Source organism: Patella vulgata, chromosome 4, assembly GCF_932274485.2.
Source record: "Patella vulgata chromosome 4, xgPatVulg1.2, whole genome shotgun sequence".
NCBI lineage: Eukaryota > Metazoa > Mollusca > Gastropoda > Patellidae > Patella > Patella vulgata.
In genome coordinates, this window is record NC_065882.2 from 2,690,302 (window position 1) to 2,710,967 (window position 20,666).

General features: G+C 35.5%; 1 protein-coding gene across 1 annotated transcript; it reads right to left on the bottom strand.

Moving 5' to 3' along the window:
• Window positions 1-1,735: 1,735 nt before the first annotated feature.
• LOC126819715 (cystathionine gamma-lyase) lies at window positions 1,736-18,757 on the bottom strand. Its single transcript, XM_050547919.2, has 12 exons — window positions 18,553-18,757; window positions 15,312-15,393; window positions 14,104-14,199; window positions 11,495-11,604; window positions 10,736-10,870; window positions 9,454-9,511; window positions 8,718-8,795; window positions 7,891-8,043; window positions 7,148-7,269; window positions 5,541-5,593; window positions 4,850-4,988; window positions 1,736-4,031 (listed from the first exon to the last, which is right to left on the bottom strand). The coding sequence occupies exons 1-12, from the start codon at window positions 18,700-18,702 to the stop codon at window positions 4,023-4,025; spliced, it is 1,185 nt and encodes a 394-aa protein (XP_050403876.1). The 5' UTR covers window positions 18,703-18,757; the 3' UTR covers window positions 1,736-4,022.
• Between the last annotated feature and the right edge of the window lie 1,909 nt (window positions 18,758-20,666).

Consider the following 20,666-nt stretch of genomic DNA (forward strand, 5'->3'; position numbering starts at 1 on the left):
ATTAAATCAAACTATGGCAAAGCCGTTCTAATCGATTTAATATCGGAGAAATCCCTCACATATTCCAAAATACAGGTTATATAACGACTCTTCCAGATCCTAGTGTAGTAAAGACAAGTAAAACAAAATTTTGAACTATAAAAAAAAAACAAAACAGGATCTATGGTTTAATCAGATTGGACAAGAAAAGTGGATGGAAACCAGCGCTCTTAATTGGCCATAAAGTAATAGGCAATCCTCCCTATTGTTACCATTTACCCAGAGTTCTGATCACAAGCTTTAAGGCATATCTAACAAATACAATAGAAAGAGTATCTATTCGTTCAGATAGGAAGAAAAATCATTACACGAGAGAGAGATAGGTTTAATGTCCACTTGACATAAACCAGGTCATTTCGGGACTAACATGGTTCAATTTTATTTCAATAATTTGCTTGTGCGTAGGGTTCTTTAGCAGTGAGAGGAAATACACAAGGTTAGACTGCCAACCCCACTCTTTGTCACGAAAACTCGTCACTTGACTCATTGACAAGACCTACTGATCTAACCATTATGCCACCCAAGCCCCTGATATAAAAAGAACCCATTGCAGTTTGAAATGAAATGGGGGTTAACGTCCTACTGTTCTGCTCCTATGCTGGGCTAATGAAGAGTGGGCATATGCCATACAGTGTGCTATGAGGGAAATTTTGGCAGGGCAGCGGCACTATCGCCTACTCTTATATCGGATTCCAACAGCCAAGGGATCTTTTATGTGCATTCCAATGTATACACGGGACCTTGGTTTTTCGTCTCATCCGAAGGACTAGACAGCTGTGCTTGTTAGGCCCTCCGTCCTGCATCCCTGACGAGGGGGTACCACGCTGGAAAATCTGGATGAACTTTCTCGGCCAATGCAGGGATCGAACACCCGACCTCCAGGCTAGCGAGCCAGTGTCTTACCCATTTAGCCACGTGATCCCCCCATTGCAGTTTGAATGCAATGAAGAGTAGTCAGATACTCTCCTATCCAGCCTAAATTCTTGCCCTCATATTGTATAAAACTGGGAAATGAAATGAAATGGGGTTTAAGATTGGATTGATGAATTGTCCGATAAAATTTTAAGTCAGTCAATAATGGCAGATTCAGTAGTTAATCAAGGTAGGTGTATAGACGGTATAACACGATCAATACATTGATCACTTAATTACCTAATCAATCCAGCCTATTATCAACGATAATCGGGTTGAGTGGTAGTTATACACTATATTAATTTTGGAAGTTGAATATTATTCACCATATCTGGATGTCCGATTGGGCTTATTCCTGGTCGGACAATTTTCGACGTTTGGAAAATAGCGTTGAACATGTTCGGAATATACAGGCGAAATCCCATCACCAGGATTAACGTCCTACTGTTTTGCTCCGAACTGGGTTAATGAAGACAGGCATACGCCATACAGTGTGTTATAAGGGAAATTTTGCCCAGACAACGTCACTACAGCCTACTCTTGTATCGAATTTAAACTGCCAGGGGATCTTTTACGGCAAGCCAATGTATACACAGGTCCTCAGTTTTTGTGACATCTGTATGACTAGACAGCTGTTCTTGTCAGGCCCTTCGTTCTGCACCACTGACATGGGGAAACGACGCCGGACAATCCCAATGAACTTTATCGACCTCCGGGCTAATGAGCCAGTGTCTTACCTACTTAGCCACTGTGGCTCCCATAAAACTGGGAAGAAAATACATGATCATTGTGGTGATATTTTTATTCTGTGAATTATACAATATAGCACTAACATTAATGGTTGTATTTGATAATATATCAAAATAATTGTGATAATATATCACATAAGAAATTCATATTAATTTTTAAAAAAAACACTTACATAAAATAAAACCCTTTTTTTCCATAAATTTACATCTATATCATAATTTAATGAACACAATTTGAGAAAATAATGAAAACAAGAATAACGAACATTCGTTCCAAAATATTTATATTTAAATGAGAAGACAGGCTAAAAACAGGTTACATATATCAAGGGCTTCCACTTTAAAAATTCGCCTCAGATTTGCAAAACCTTTTTTCCAAAGAAAATGACAATTTTTGGCAGTTTTTACACATAAACACTATCAATTTAACAGTAATTATTGTGTTTTTGGGGTTGAATTCTTTGAGATTCTAATTGTTTGATAGAAGTTCTTCAGCTGGTTGATTTTACTGCCAGTTGATCCAAGACCAGAAGTGGGAACAAGTTGCATGACCTTGACTCCCAAGTTCCAAGTCACCGCACGTCAAGTCGAGTGCCAAGTCGTTGGCGTTAGTACCGAGTTGAATTAAATCTTCACAAAACCTGAGTCTTGTTCAAGCAGCAATTCCTCGCAAATAAGATAAGTTAGGGTTATGCCCCATTGCTGCGACTCAATTAGAAAGCTCTCGGGTCGCAAGTCGGGTCATTGATGCAACTTAAGTCGGGCTCAAGACTGAGGAGCGGGTTCGATTTCCCAGCTCTGGTCAAGACTGGTCAATATTACTGAAACAAGTGCCCTGTATATATGCTAACTGTTATTTCAGATCTTGTGTAATAAAATTAAACTATAACGTACCTGAGGATAATGAATCTACCATTATGAGTTTGATTTGATATGCCATTTGCATTTTCCCCTAAAATATGAATTTTCTCACAAGGTAATCTAGATCTATTATTGAACAGAATCAAAATACCAAGGCTAGATAACCTCTCGAATTAAATAGGCCTATCATTTCTGTTCACCCACAAAAAATGGCAGCAAAGAGACTCTAAGCAACATTTAGTAACAGAACAAATCAAGACATACTAATATAAGTTTCCAAAGAATTTATATATTTTCTGTAAGTTATAAAATTGTGGAATCCCAAAGTCCCTATCGACAACTGACAAGATATTAATTTAATCCACCATAATAGCAGAGATTCTGAGCGAATATAGTTCTACGTATGAGAAGAAAAATAGATCCCACTATAACAAATACCTGAATTTTAAAATCAATTCAAATTCCTAAATTACTGAAAATACTGTAGATTTTATCTGTTCTAATCAAAAAAGAAAACATAATTTTGAAATCGGTAAAAAAAGAAGAGAAATAATTCTTTTTAAAATCTAGATCAGTAGTTTTCAACCTTTTTTGCTACAGCACACCTTGGAACACATGAAAAAAAAGAAGTACACTTGGCTATATAATAAACATGAAAAATATTTGAATTTTACAAAATAAAAACATCGTTAGTCAGACGGAATACAACCGCTTTTTTAGAGAGAAATTTTCTTGGTGTGCCATTCAAAACTTCGCGGCACACTTAGGAAGATCTTGTGGCACACCTGTGTGCTGTGGCACACCTGTGTGCTGCGGCACACTGGATGAGAATCACTGATCTAGATTGAGGCTAGAATCTGATAGCATGTGCAGTGAATAAAGGTTGAGTTCAGATAAGATATAGTTATTATGTTAAGGGCAGAAGAGCGTTTTTTTTCGACTGATCACACCGATTGAAATTAGCCATCGAATTATTATGGCCTATTACGAACGAGCACACATAGCAATTGTCTCGAGAGCGTACGCCACTCTGTGAGTAAAGTACAACGATCATTTGAAAATATCTAACATTCTAGATCAAATGATTGATCGAGCGAATGGTTTGCCGAGCAGAATCATTGTCGCCATGAGAGGGCAGGGACACAGTCTATTTTTCCTGCGATTTTAAAAATCAGTGTGACCGGACGAAAAAATACGCTCATCTGTCCTAGTCTTTAGAAAGAATTGCAGGAGAGATTCTAAAATCCGTTCGTTGTTGTTATATTGCAGAATTAGCAGTGAAATAACATAGGTATTCTCTGATCCATAATAATTTTTCTTTTAATTTGACATGATTTGAGTTAATTATATGACTGGGTTTGTTGATATTAGAATAGATTAACTGAATAAATCACACAATGTAATAGACAATTTAATAAACTGATCCACCAACTTCCTCATAGTTTATAATAACTTGTCTTCTTAAGGGATCTGTAATAAAAACAGAAAAACACAATTAATTTGTGGCCATTTCATGGTTAATTCAATGGTTAACAGCCAGGGTTTATAAAGATGACACCCTACAGTTTGTTGTGTGGGGGTGGGGTGGGATAGTCTAGAGTGTCGCGCTCCGAGCTCCACCTGGGAGAGAGAGAGAGAGAGAAAGATGGGTTTAACGTCCACTCAACACAAACTAGGTCATTTCGGGACTAACATATGGTTTAATTTTATTTCAATAATTTGCTTGCGCATAGGGGTCTTTAGCAGTGGGACCAAACCGGAGGACCTGGAGAAAACCCACGAGGTTGGACAGGCGACCCTACTCCTTGTCACGTAAAACCGGGGATTAGAAACCACGCCAGTTGACTCAATGACAGGCCTTATGATACAACGCACGTGATAACCATTCAGCCATCCAACCCCCCCACCTCTGGCTTGCGGTTGTGGTTTCGATTCTTAGGGTGAGAGTATGTGGTTTGGAGATATGGTCTCTTTTCAACCTCGGGTACTTCGGTTCACTCCCACAGGAACAACCCCTGCAGGTGTGGTAAGATAAAAAAAAGATAAATATCAACAACAGCCTGGCAAGGGACAATGTATAGTCATTCGGATGGAACAAAAAACATCTGCATGCACATAAAAGATCCCTTGACAGTTGGAATTCAATATAAGAGTAGGCAGTAGCGCCACTGCCCGGACAAAAATTTCAGTCATAGCACACTTTATGGTGTATGCCTGTCTTCATTAGCACAGTTGGAGCAGAACAGTAGGACGTTAAACCCTATTTTATTTCAGTAATTTATACTTACAGCTATCTTCAAGGCTTGATCAATGTCCGCAATCAGATCATTTAAATCTTCTATACCCACAGATAGACGGATGAGATTATCTGTAATCCCTAGTTTAACACGCTGATCAGCTGGCACAGAGGCATGAGTTTGGACGGACCTTGATAAAATTAAATAAATAATTTATATTAATGATATATTATGGGAGATTAGATAAAGAGCTAACAGTTTTCACTATAATAGTTAAAAACTAGATAATGTAAAGGGAATTTGCTGAAAATTTCAGTCAAATTGATCCACACTGAACAGAGATATTAACTTTTGAATTTAAGGCCTGGCCTCGGGCATCATTACTAAAGTCTGTATGATAAAAAAAACACAGTCTCGATTATTCATTTTTGGATTAATTCATCAATGAGTGTTGAGCAGCAAATCGGATTCAAATCCAGTAAATATCACACACTAGCGATGGCATTGAGAGTTAATTATGGTCTGGATAAGTTAATTAATGTCTGATTAATAATTTAGATAACATTTCAGGCAGAAGAACAACCTGCAATAGGAAGATTTAGCTCTTACATCTGTGATGCTTTCCTAAATGTTTATTAACAGATTACATCTGTGAATCTTTCTTCCATGTTTATTTAATAGCATTACAAGTGTGAAGTTTTCCTGTGTGTTTATTTAATGGCATTACATGTATTCTACTTACGGTAATTCACACAAACTTTCAAATCCTCCCAAACTTTCTGCCAATGTAAAGATCTATAATGAAATAAAATTTATGTTTATATCTTGATATATTATTTCTTTTTAAGGATCAGTTCAACATCTATATAATAACACTTAGTATAATTAATATCACATACTTCTGTGTGAGTTAGTTGTATTTTACGTCCGCTTCCACCAAGGTGATAGTGCAGACAATCACACACTTCTATACTACAATATACTTTACACCTCTAATACACATAGAATCTCTTATATTCTTTATACCATACACTTCTATACTATTATACACAATACACTTTACACCTCTAATACACACATACACCTCTAATACACACATACACATAGTCTCTCTAATATACTTTATATCACACATCTCTATACTATAATACATAATAAACTTTACACCTCTATAATACACAATATACTTTACACCTCTAATACACACAGGCTATCTAATATACTTTATACCTCTAATACACATAGACTCTATAATATACTTTATACCTCTAATACACATAGACTCTATAATATACCCTATACCTCTAATACACATAGACTCTCTAATATACCCTATACCTCTAATACACATAGACTCTATAATATACCCTATACCTCTAATACACATAGACTCTATAATATACCCTATATCTCTAATACACATAGACTCTATAATATACCCTATACCTCTAATACACATAGACTCTCTAATATACCCCATACCTCTAATACACATAGACTCTCTAATATACCCTATACCTCTAATACACATATACTCTCTAATGCACATAGACTGTTATATACTTTATACCTCTAATACACATAGACTATCTAATGTACTTTATACCATACACCTCTAATACACAATACACTTTACACCTCTAATACACATAGACTATCTAATATACATGTACTTTATACCTCTAATACACATAAGACTCTCTAATATACTTTATATCACACACACTTTACACCTCTAATAATACACAATATATTATTTCCTACCATTGTTAAAGTCCCCTACACTCAAGCGAATTATTGAAATAAAACTGAACCACATGTTAGTCCCAAAATGACGTGGTTTGTGTCGAATGGAGGTTAAACCCTCTAACCAATGTTAAATACTGTATAGTTTAAAATGGTGTTTTCTATGATATTATAAACCTGTATTGGTAAATCTCTTTGATCTTTGGGGTATATTCTATGCCCGGAATAACTTGCGGTCTGAAAGTCGGGGGAGGTTTTGGATATATACAGGGAAATTTGGGGTTATTCTTCTGAAAGTTTTTTTTTATACCTGTAACAGGTTATTCTTCCAGGACAATTTTTTCCATAAGAAAACATGATATAAGGTTTTTCTTACGGGAATTCTGGGATATTCTCATCTTGCGTACATGTAAACATAAACGGTTTATAAGCAAGATAAAGTCCTCGACTTCTGTTATGCTACGGAAGACTTCAGAAAAAACACTTGACAGGCCTAGGTTTTTCTTTTTCTCAGGTTATTTTCTTCAGTCTTTCTTTCCCCAGCATAACCTCAGTCTTGTGCTTTATTCTACACATATTTATCACAGTAATTGTTTTACAAACCTTTACTGCTTTAAGGAAATCCCCAGCTTCTTTAGCTCCCCCTTTAATAAAGAACGTCACCATTCCACTATATCCTATCATCTGTTTTTTACCAATTTCATACTGAGGATGACTTTCTAAACCTATAATATAAATAAACAATAATATTATATAAACATACATTATACAAGAGGTAAATCGGCCTATTGCAGGTCTTTCTTTAGGCCTCAAATATTATATAAACTATTAATTAGACATTAATTAACTTATCCAGAACATAATCAACTCTCGATGCCATTGATGATTAAAACCAAAAATGGATAATCGAAACTATGCTTTTTATCGTACCGCATTTAGTAATGATGATAGAGGCTAGGCCTAAAAAATTCAAAGACTAATATCTCGGTTTAGAGTGGAGCAATAATTAAGACTGAAATTTTCAGATATTCTGTTTTCATAATCTAGTTTTTAACTATTGTAGTGAGAACTGCCAGCTCTTTATCTAATCTTCCATAATGTCTCTTTAAGATATCTCTATAATTTCTGTTAGAGGTGTATATATATGGAGAAATTAATTACTTTCTGTTTTAACAAAACTTTTAGTCATTTTGCAACAAACTTATCGAATTTGTCATTTGTTAACAATTCAAACACAGGTCTTGAATATCAAAAGTCAAAAACATAGATAAGCTCTAATTATTAAAGCATTCTCTTGAAACTTTTTCCGACAGAGAATAAATTGCGTCAAAATGTCAGGTTTTTACCTGGATGTATGACTCTTTCCACTCTTGAATTAGCCTCGAGAAATTTAGCAACAGCTAAACCATTAACCATGTGTTCCTTCATTCTAACATGTAAAGTCTTTAAACCACGATTAACTAGGAAACAATCAAAAGGTGACGGAACTGGACCAAGTGCTGAAAGATAAATCAATTAATCAGCTTTGTCCTATATTTCAGTTTTTCAAACTGTTTTGTGAGGACTTTGAGAGAAGGGAAGGCTTCAGTGGCATCGAATCCCCTTGCATGTGTGTGTGTCCAAGTAGACTGGATTCCCGTGAATAGAAATACTAGTTATCTCACGATAAAGATACTGTACTGTACTGTCGTAATTCATGTTCATATACTGGATCGCAGGGGGCAAGGAATTATATAATTATATATTCAGTAGAATTTTCCACAATGGTTGACACCTCAAACTAGTCACTTATTCACATGATCTGCTGCTTCAAGTCAAGTTAAAAAATATCTTTTTTCTCCGTACTGCAAACTCAACCATTAGAATAATTTCAATCTGATTAAAATATAGATCTATATTTCGTTTTGTTATTTTATACTTTCATTGGACTATACTACATGAACATCTGACCAGTTGTAGTGGGTCATACAAGTGGCTTTTGACCCCTTTGACGTCAGATATTTGATTAACCAATCAGCGTTGATGTTTCTAGTGGGTTACCCACAGTTCCATGCACCTCACGCCAAAAACTCGCCGACTGGAAACTGTCTAGAACTTTGTGCTCTGATAGAAGAATATATATATCAATCAGTTTTGTTTTTAATATAGTATACATAATCAACTTGGATCTTACCATTTTGATAAAACCGGAGTTTATCAGCTAAATCATCACAATTAACAACTAAACAACCCATAACAACATCACTATGACCTGTAATAAAAACATATAAACTTATATATACCAACTGATATATGATTTCCTGAATAATATGACTATAGATAGCATGGAAGGATGATCAACAATTTGTCCCGTTTCAAAATTAAATGATTCTAATCATTACTTTTGCTGAGATTGGTACTTTTGCATATAGCATCAAAGCATATATATATATATATATATATAGAGAGAGAGAAATGGGGTTTAACGTCCACTCGACATAAACTATGGTTCAATTTTATTTCCATACTTCACTTGCGTAGGGGTCTTTAGCAGTGGGAGGAAACTTGAGAACCCAGAGAAAACGCATGAGATTGGACAGGTGACCCTACTCCTTGTCATGTACAACCGGTTAATCGAAATGACGCCAGTTGGTTCAATGACAGACCTTATGATACAATGCACATGCGCTAACCATTCAGCCATCCAAACGCCCTAAAAGCATATAACTTCAATGCAAAACAAGGTTTTCTCCCACAGCTGAAAACACAAGCAATAGTTATGTCAATCTCAAAAAGACCCAATATCTGTGTTGATTGCAGTGTCCATTAAACCAAACACTTGTTTCCACGGAGATCTATTGAACAATAGACAATAATAGTTATTAACAACATTACACACAATGTACTTAATATTAGTATGAAGAACTTACCATTCATATATTTAGTTAAAGAATGCATTACAGCATCAGCACCAAGAGATAAAGGTCTCTAAAATTATACAATTAGTCTATATTATTACACAATCTATAGTATTACATAGTCTATATTACATAGTCCATAGTATTACACAGTCTATAGTATTACACAGTCCATATTACATAGTCTATATTACATAGTCCATATTATTACACCGTCTATATATCATAGTCCACAGTATTACATAGTCTATATGACAGTCCACAGTATTACATGGTCTATTTTACATATGTGAGCTGCTCCCACAAAACCAGACACTTGGTCATTTTTTATAAAAATAGAGCTGGCAGCATATTTGAATAGTCGACAGCCTAAGCTTTCTAAAAATGCAATTCTTCTTAAATTTGTTGTATCATCTGGAGTTGAGTTTGGCTCATTCACAGCAACATAAAGGCATACAGACTATGTGCCCGTAGTACAAAGTTGTGCGACAAGCACCTGGTTTTGTGGGAGCGGGTCACGTAGTATAACATACTATATTATTACATAGATCATCCGTCTATATTATTACATATATCACTAGCCTATATTAGGGCTGGCAATCGATCCTGGGTTCATGTATCGATAATCATCGACCATCCGCCATTCAATAATCGATAATATCGCCGAATTATTTTACTTACAATTTGTTTTGAAAACATTCATAATTTGTATATGAACTATGAATTATATGTGAGTGTATGCTGAAATATCATTATGTACCATATACATGTTGAATTTATTTCAATGAGTAAAATGTAGTTATTTCCCTTTGAAACGGTAACAGAACGCCTTGTATAAAGGCTTAATTCATGTTTTTGACTCTTGGACACTATGACATTTATATAATTTTAATATTCGACAATACATTACGTCATGAGGAACTATTCTCTCTCATTATAAGCAGCCGACAATTCTAAACGTTGACATTTTTACTCTGTGACGCTGGCGTCTCACGTGAAAAAACAAAACGTTGTGTTTAATTACCGTTACCGAGCTAACCCAAGCACACGTTGCAAAGATATGGATTATCTAATTGATTTCTTCTTACAAGTTGCTATCTATAATTGCACGATTATCAATATTTTAAATCTGTATTGATTATCAATCTACAAAATGCTTTACCAACGATTATCAACATTATCAATATTATCAGCCAGCCCCAGTCTATGTTATTACACAGATTATTCAATTCATATACAACTATTCCTTGCTTTATTTATATAATCCTGACAAAATAGTAATTTGATGACTTACTTGAAAATATGAAGACATAAAAGTATTGTCCACAACGACAATAATATCTTTATTTTTGGCTTTAACAACTTTGACAACTGCTGCTATATCTACTAATTTCATAGTTGGATTAGTCGGGGTTTCTATCCATACTAACTGTAAAAATAAACGCCATAAAATTATAACATTATAGTTGGGCCATAGTTTTACTGCGTCAATAGCCTAGTATAATTCCCTTGTACACCTGGTCACCTTGATTTTGTTCAGTAAAATATTTCGCAATATTTTCTTTTGATCTTCAGTTTATATCTATCAAGTCCTCTTGCTAATGTTTTGTCAGCGTTCGATTTTGCTGATTGTTTATTGGACTTAAATTATTTGACTATAAGTGAGAGAGAGAGAGAGAGAGAGAGAGAGAGAGAGAGATAGAGAGAAATGGGGTTTAACATTCACTTGACAAAAACTAGGTCATTTCAGGACTAACACATGGTTCAATTTTATTTCAAAATAAAATCTTTAGCAGTGGGAGAAAACCGGAAGACCCAGATAAAACCCACTAAGTTGAACAGGCAACCCTACTCCTTGTCACGTACAACCGGGGAATTGAAACCACGCCAGTTGACTCAATGACAGACCTTCTAATCCAAAGCGAACACATTAACCATTAGGCTATCCAACCCCCGCATGTGACCTGTAGTTAAAATGGATTTTGATTGACTTTAATATACTGTAGCTGTTTTGAGGCATACAGACGAATACGAATAAATTAAGTAATAATACCTTAGTTGTATCTTTCACAGCATTTTGTACATTTTCTATCACTGTACAATCTATAAAGGATATATCTAAACCAAATTTAGCAGCACATTTACTGAAATATCTGTTTGTACCTGAAATAGACAAATAAAAATAATAATGGAATTCTCTACCAGATGCAATGAAATGAAATCGAACTCAAAATCCTACTGTTCTTCTCCGACTGGGCTAATGAAAATGGGCTTACGCCATACAGTGTGTTATGGGGGAAATTTTGCCCGGACAGCGGTGCTACAGCCTACTCTTAAAGGGATCTGTTTCGTACACGCCAATGTGTACACAGGACGTCAGTTTTTCAATCCATCTGAATGACAGGAAATCAATGAAATCCTAATTTGCTCAGATAAACAAACACATACACTATAGTACATAATTAGGATTTCATTGCGCGTAGGTGTCTTTAGCAGTGGGAGGAAACCGGAGGACCCGAAGAAAAACCACGTGGTTGGACAGGCGACCAGGTGACCCTACTCCTTGTCACGTACAACCAGGGATCGAAACCATGCCAGTTGACTTAATGACAGACCTTATGATACAGCGCACATTAACCATTCCTCCCCCCCCCCCATTCCATAATTCCCTAAAATTACATCATGTAAATGCCATTGAAATAATTTAAGCTAAAACAAAACACAAAGGGACTAAATTTTCCATCGATTACGAGAATGTGTGCATGGAAGATTTTACTTAGAGAGAGAATATGAAAACTTACAAGAGAAATATTTTTATCTAATATTTTTAAAAACAAGTCTGTTGTGACATGAACAAATTTGGTTGACAAACTCCACCAGTATTAAAATATGTTCTTTTTCATTTGTAATAAAAAGGCCATTCATAAAATATTTATTGGGCTGTGAGTACCAAAATATTAATTTAAAATCAAATTTGTTTAGCTTGAACGTTATTTGAACAGATTTCATATTGTGAGTATTACACCCCGAATGTAACAGTTTGTTGACTGAGTGATACGATTTATTTATGTAAAATGACATTCTCATTCATGATATAAAAATAGAGTATGAACTAGGGCATGAACGGTCAGAAAACATTCTGAAGTATCTATCCAAGTACACTGTAAACACTAAAAAATAAATAATTGAAGTTCTCCTTTCAAAGCACGAACAAACTCAATATAACCATAGATAAAATCTAATTTAAATACTAAAGATGCACAATCACTCTCCACTAGGGAATAAAATTATCTTTAGATAATGCATTCAATTTAGAATCGACTTATTATCACAATTTACCTCATGGGTTTTCTCAGGGTCCTCCGGTTTCCTCCAACTGCTAAAGACCCCAACGCGCAAGTGATTTATTGAAATAAAATTGAACCATATGTTAGTCCCAAAATGACCTAGTTTATGTCGAGTGGATGTTAAACCCCATTTCTCTCACTCTCTTATCAAATTCTGGATACAATTTTAATATGCACATCCCCAATGTAACTGTACAGTAAGAAATCAAAAATTATCTTTATACTCGTCAAAGACGTTTTAACTCATGACGTCAACTGGCAGACTATCGCTATTGAAGAGACGACCACTGTCAAGATTGGTCGCATTATTTCTGTTACGTCTTTTTTATTTTTTGTAAATCAGTTTGGTTTTTTTTCATTTTAAGTGAAGCCTGTACCATAACATGCCCGGGACTGTACGGCTAGCCCCCTGATCTATTCACTTGATTTGATATTTGTTTATTTGGTGCAATGTCTATTTTCTGTCTTGTCTGCAGGTTTATCTTGTAGATTTTTGTTTTGTGTGTAGTGCTAATGTAAAGCCCGGTTTATGTAAGCTACCGAACTCTTGTTTTGGTTATATTTTCTCATTTTTGACTGGAGCTGAGCGATATTTAGATATAAAACCCTAAAAAAAATAAAAACTGTCAAAAATACTGATTTTTCAAAGGAATCACTGATTTTCTGATTAAAATAAATGTTAATAAAGCAGAAATATAAATAACGCCAACTGCATTGAAAGAATTGGTAAAATGATTATCAGTATCTTTTGGCAGTCCATGATAATATCGAGATATTTGTGTCCAGGTATATCACCCAGCTCTACTCTTGACTAACAGAGTTCATCGCAATCTTCCAAAGTGGTTTCCCCTTGTTAGTGGTGCAGAAAGGAGGGCCTAACAAGGACAATTGTCTAGTTGTTTGGATTGGACGAAAAACTGAGGTCCCGTGTATACATTGGCATGTACATAAAAGATCCCTGGGCAGTTGGAATTCGATATAAGAGAGAGATGGGGTTTAACATCCACTCGACACAACTAACATATGGTTCAATTTTATTTCAATAAGTCGCTTGCGCATAGGGGTCTTTAGCTGTGGGAGGAAACCAGAGGACCTGGAGAAAACCTATGAGGTTGGACAGGCGACCCTACTCCTTGTCGCGTACAACCGGTGAATCGAAACCTCGCCAGTTGACTCAATGACAAGACCTTATGATACATTGTGCACACGCTAACCATTCGGCCATTCAAACCCCCCCCCCCCCCCCCACGGAAATTAAGCCACTGGAGAAATTACTTGACTAGAATATCCAAGAATAAATGGTTAATATACCTACCACCATAAACATCATCCATACTGATAATATGATCTCCAGAGCTCAATAAATGTGTCACAGTCATTGTTGTAGCCAATCCTGATGAAAAACACATGCCTGTAAAAAAACAAACATATTTATAACACATATCATTATTCACAGGGTCCTGGTCCCAATTCATTAACAGGACCACAAGCAGATGGTTAGTTCTATTTGATAAGGGCAACTTCAAGTTTGGTTAAAGGTGACGAATTGTAAACAGAGCTAGCGCTAATCCAAACCCTAACCCTGGACCTAGTCCTAATGCTTACCCGAACCCTAACCTACAATCTGGCCAACAATCACGTGCCCTAACCTTATTTACATCTCAGCGATCTTGACAAAAACTGAGCTGGCCTTAACAGATAGATTTAGTGCAAGCAGATAGTCATTGAAATATATCTGGTTAAAAAATTGTTTTCCTATTTAGTGTAAATGGGTATATTAGATGAGTAAAAGACACCATTCTGCCCGGACCAGTTCTCGTTATGTAAACAATGCACGCACCATCGAGTCAATGATAAACACCTTGTGATCTGACGTCACATACGTAGAAGGCATTTGAACTGATAAAGGTCAGTCATTTTACACAGAGTTATAAGTTAATATTGATAATATTGGGTTGACTTAATCATACATTATGCAAGAGCTAAATCTGCCTATTTCAGGTCTTTCTTTAGGCCTGAAATGTTATCTAAATTATTAATTAGACATTAATTAACTTATCCAGACCATAATAAACTCTCCGTGTCATTTACTGGATTAGGATCTGATTTGCTGCTCAACTTTTATTTATGATTTAATTATGAAATGGATAATTGAGACTATGTACCGACTTTAGTAATGATGATCGAGGTTAGACTAAATTCTTGGTTCATAGTGGATCAATTATCTAGTTGTTAACTATTATAGTGAAAACTGCCAGCTCTTTATCTAATCTCCGATAATGTATCTTTAATTAACTTATCCAGATCATATTTAACTCTTGATGCCATCGCTAGCCTGCGATATTTAGTGGATTGGAATACATTTTTTGACAAACAATTAAATCGATAAATGGATAATCAAGACTTTGGGTTGTTTTTTTTTATCTTGCCAATAATGTATCTTTAATGGAAATACCTGTCTGAATTAAAATCTAACAAGGTTACCATAAATAATTACCAAAAATACTAAAAACTTGCAAATACCATGTTTTCCCCCTTCCATAGCCGCTAGACATTTCTCTAGACAATTTCTAGTTGGATTTCCACTTCTTGAATATTCAAATCCCTGAAATAGCAAAAAAAATTGATTGAAGGCTAGAAAAAGGCAATAATAACACAACAAACTTCCTACTTTCCCTTTTGTCTTTAATATCACTATTGTCGAACCAACCTACTGCATTTAATTCATAGAAAATTAAAATAATATAAAACATTCTGTTGAGATATTGAGAAAGAATAGCGTGAAGCTTTTTAAGAGTCCGCTGTCATCTGGATATTTATTTGTCAGCCAAACTACAATCATTTCTGTGTTAGGGCTTTGAAATTGACATCAAATGGGAACTGTAAAAACTCCATCCAGAATGGAGAGACGGAGAGAAAGAGTTTGACGTCCACTCAACACATCATTTCAGGACTAACATATGGTTCAATTTTATTTCAATAATTCGTTTGCGCGTAGGGGTCTTTAGCAGTGGGAGGAAAACGGAGGACCCAGAGAAAACCCACGAGGTTGGACAGATGACCCTACTCCTTGTCACACATACAATCGGGAAATCGACTCAATGATAAACGCGCACACCATTCGGCCATCCAACCCCCTCATCCATAATAGAGCCTTGGCATAATGTCTCTTTAATTTAAGGTTTATGAAATAACCTTGAACCTACAGATTTTATAATGGTCCTTTAAATACTTGACAGATATCAGTCCATGCCCAAATCCCTGTCTACATTAACCCAGTCGGAGCAGGACAGCAGGATGTTAAACCCCATTTCATTTTAGTTAGGTTTCCTTCAAGGTAATCAGAAGTGTGTCCCTAGTTGATCAGCATTAACCAAATATTGTTGTTTACATGTATATTATATTGTCTTGTTATATTTTATAATTGCTTGATAATAACTAGTGAAGCAGGGATTGTATTCCATAGAATTGTGACCTGTATATTCCAGTTCAACTAATAAATTCCATTGAAACAATTTATACTTAATATACTTTTATCTGATCAAAACAGCAGGTGCTTGTTAATTTACATAGATCTATAATTCTCGAATAATCAGCTACTTATTTACACCATGTAGGGCCTACACAAAACACAATGCAAACTGTGTCTGTGTTGAACAATTTTTTAAATTAATGTTTTAATAATATTTAAATTATTCATCATCACCAATGAAATTGACCGTAAGTAATGATATATGCCTACTGAAAATCAATATGATTAGCTATAAGGCCACTTGGTTCACATTATAATATTCATTGAACTGAATGGAACAAATGAATTCTATATAGATAAGAAACCTCATCTCTCAACCAACTGTGTTTCGAGATAAGAGATGGTATTATATAGATCCATCTGGCAAACCCTGGCGCAGATCACATCAGGATTTCTATTCGCAAACCTGACAATTTTTTCATCAAAACAACGATTGATTATCATTATTCCTTATTGTTATTTCTGCCTCATTCAACTACTATCAAGCATATACCTGGCACAGGTAGAGAGAGAGAGAGAAATGGGGTTTAACGTCCACTCGTCACAAACTAGGTGATTTCGGGACTAACATATGGTTCAATTTTATTTTCATAATTCCCTTGCGCATAGGGGTCTTTAGCTATGGGATGAAACAGGAGGGCCCAGAGAAAACCCAAGAGGTTGGACAGGCCCTGGCACAAATCATGTCTTTTTAAATCTCGAAGTGATAATAGCCTGGCTCTCTGATGTTTTAAATTTGACATATTTGACGTCATGAAGGCGGGGGGTCGTGTACAATAGCCAATCAAAGTACTAACCTGATATGAGTTGCGCAGGAATAGTAGACCGTAATTTTGAATGTCTGTATCAATTTTGATAAAACAACCCTTTATTTAATTTATTGACAATATTTGCAAATAAACCTAAGAGTGGGAATGTGTCATACTCCTCGCAGTGTTTCGTTTGATTTAGAGCTAATCCCACTAAACACTGCTTTAATGGAACCAAATTTTTGTTCCAAATCATGACTGGTTAATAGTTCAGTTAACAACCAATAGCTAACAGCGTAACAATATCGTTACATTTTAAACAAAGCTCCAAATGGGACCAAATATGTTTACATAACATTACGTCATGACATTGACTCGCGATTTTATTATGCCCAATTAATCAGTGCATAGCCGAATATTGCAGAAAAACTAATTGCGTGAGAAACGAGGCTATCAACACGAATACAATGTAAACAATACTGTATGGAGATGAAGAATACTTTCACCGTTTTTAATACCTTAAATCACTGTCCAAAGTTTTAGGGAAGACCCCAGATTAAATGAAGGGCTGTCATGTTGCTGTACTTGAGATAGATTTGATTGAACGGGAAGAATAGACACACTTCCTCAAAAGCTCAAGTATCAGAAACCAATCCAGGGGAATTTCATAATTTGGAGATCTTTTATTAATATTATAGCTTACTATAGGACTTAGTGATGCACTAAGATGGACTTTGCAGAGATTATAAAGATTCTAGCAGAATTCTCCTAATTGACCCGTGTACCAAATGACAAACTATAATAAGCTTACCATGAATATAATAGAGTTTGTTGAATGTATATGAATGAAATTATGATACATTACATGTTTTCGCTTTAAGAAATAGAAAGTGACTCGGCAGAATTGAATAACATGTTGCAATATCAAGTAGGCCTAGATTTTGGATAGAACCCACCCACATTAATCTCGAATGTGAGCAGGCCTGGAAATAACGGGGTTAGATGTACCTGACAAAATGTCAGGCACTAATAAAATAGTACCTGACATTTTCAGCTTAGTGCCGGACATGTATTAATAATATTAATAAAAAAGACAAATCAGTGCCGGACAAAATGACAGGCACGTCATAGGTTTTGTGCCTGAAAAAATCTGAATCTGTGCCTGACATTGTCTGTGACAGGTGCCTTATTTCCAGGCTTGAATGTGAGGTAGAGTGAAATTCTTGAACAGATATTAAAAATCTTTGTTCTTATCTATATTGTCATCTTCAATATTATGGCATGGGAAATATATTTCATGAATTAGATTGTAGGCCTATAGATAAGCACAAATTTTAGACACATCTTCCAAAGACACCACTGAGATATATAATAATATAGCCATTTTAAATTTTAATTTAAAAATCACCCGAGATAAGATACATGTAGACCTACTGACCTCACACAGACACAATAAAAACAATATTATTATTATTAATATTACCGCATGTTCAGCTGGTGCAAACTGTTTGAAAGTCGAGGACATTGATATTGGTGGAACAACTGCCATAGATTTCCATTGTTCAGGTTCCTGACCGGCATGAAGCGCGTCAGTGGCGAAATTAGGAAAGGGTTTAAATCCGTTTAATTCCATGATGTTGTGCGTATGATGAAATAACAGAAAAAGAAAATTGCAGAGGGTTGACTTGGTTTATAAACCGTAGTCTTGAATATCAAGCCGTCGGCAAATAAATAAATAATACAGAAAACTTTTCTTTCAATAAAGGACTGGTGAAGTAAGCGCCCATAACTGTTTAATTTATGTATAAAGAATTGAAAACTTTCCTAACATAGCGATGACAAGTCATTACAAAGCGATAATTATAAAATATATAAAAAAAAAAATTATTATCGTGTCACCTAAGGGAGATAAGTCTTAATTTGGAGGTGTGTCAAGAAATCTCGGTTAGTGGAGCAGATGTTTAAAGAGACAATACATTCACCCAAAAAAATTAATATAGCACTTTAATTGAAAAAGGGACAGTGGCCACAGTACGTCGGAGTCAATAACTCTTTATTGATAACTGCAAATAATTTTCTACACTCTCACTAAATTTTCACATCTGAATGAATGGATGCACATTGTCAGCCCATCGGCTTGCTGGCTGCGGAGTGGCAGTGAACCTTTTAGAGGGGCTCAGAGATGGGTAGGGATGGACTGTGTGGTTGACAACTCACATGCCAGGGGGTCAAAGAGAGCATTTTTTCCCTGTAGTTGCATTTTTTTACATCATTTAAATGGTGAATTTAAAAAAAAAATTACGGGTTGGGCGCAGACCCCACCCCCACTGCCCCCGGCTGTTTATGGTTGTGGCCTTTATAGATGGAGGCAAGCTGGGACCCAGGGAGATTCAGACAGCAAATATGTATACTGATTGTGATGTTATATATTCATCTATTTTATTCCCCATGAGGTTGCATCTTTAAATCTTTTATCCCCAAATATGGACAGTTTGACTTTCTTATCACCTTTTAGAACATAATGACCTAAGGTCAACATGACAAATGTCTCAATCGTTTAAAAATCTTATGACGTCACATTCAACTTTTTATATGCCTACATATAGAAGCTACAAATTAATCCTATGAATTTTTAACGATTTTCAATAATCAACCCAATAAAAAAAACAAAACAACAGAATATAGCTAGGGTACACTCAGTAGGATTAATTTGTTCTTTTTAAAATAAAAACATGTACTGGTTCACATAAGTAATGTGTATAGAAATGAATTTGGAAGGTAGGGCTACAGATTGTGCTTATCACATTTAGAAATAAATCTCTTTGCAAATCAAAGACTTAACAGATAGACGAAGGTGAAGGTCAAGTCAACAGTTGTTTCGAGACTAACATACTGTTAAATCTTATGGTCACATGCAACACTCAAGACAAACTACTTCATTTTGGGACTAACATATGGTTCAATTTTATTTCAATAATTCACTTGCGCGTAGGGGTCTTTAGCAGTTTGAGGAAACTGGAATTGAAACCACGCCAGTTGACTCAATGACAGACCTTATGATATAACGCGCACGCTCTAACCATTCGGCCATCCAGCCCCACCCCATTTTGTCAAGGGTTCTTATGTCTAAGTGTAGGCTATATATATATATATATATATATATATATATGCATGCTGTCCTTAATGGATGTTTTGATGCAATAAACCTCTTATCTTAGCCTGCACATTAATTATATACACAGCCATATCTTATTTTGTTGGCTTCATCTGATAAATTAGGCAATTGGGCCTGGACAGTCATGGACTCCTTATGTACGTACACACCAATGTGTGCGCAGGTACGATTCGTTTATTTGTCCCATCAAAATGGCTTAAAGAATCTCAAAGTTTCTTCCACGTCGTCGCAAGGCCAGTTTCCTACTGCACAACCTACCACGGTCCCTAAAACCCTCACATGGATTCCAACCCGAGTTGTATAATTCATCATAAATCGAATCACGCAGGTACGATTCATTTATTTGTCCTATCCAAATGACTTAAAGAATCTCAACGTTTCTTCCACGTCGCGAGGTCAGTTTCCTCGACCACGACGGTCCA

Excerpts from the sequence above, each read along its gene's own strand:
- LOC126819715 (XM_050547919.2), bottom strand. The coding sequence starts at position 18,702 with ATGGAATTAAACGGATTTAAACCCTTTCCTAATTTCGCCACTGACGCG. Across the intron at positions 10,871-11,494 it reads CTGTGAAAGATACAACTAAG|TTAGTATGGATAGAAACCCC; the intron begins GTATTATTACTT and ends TTATTTTTACAG. Across the intron at positions 8,796-9,453 it reads TTTAACTAAATATATGAATG|GTCATAGTGATGTTGTTATG; the intron begins GTAAGTTCTTCA and ends TTTTTATTACAG.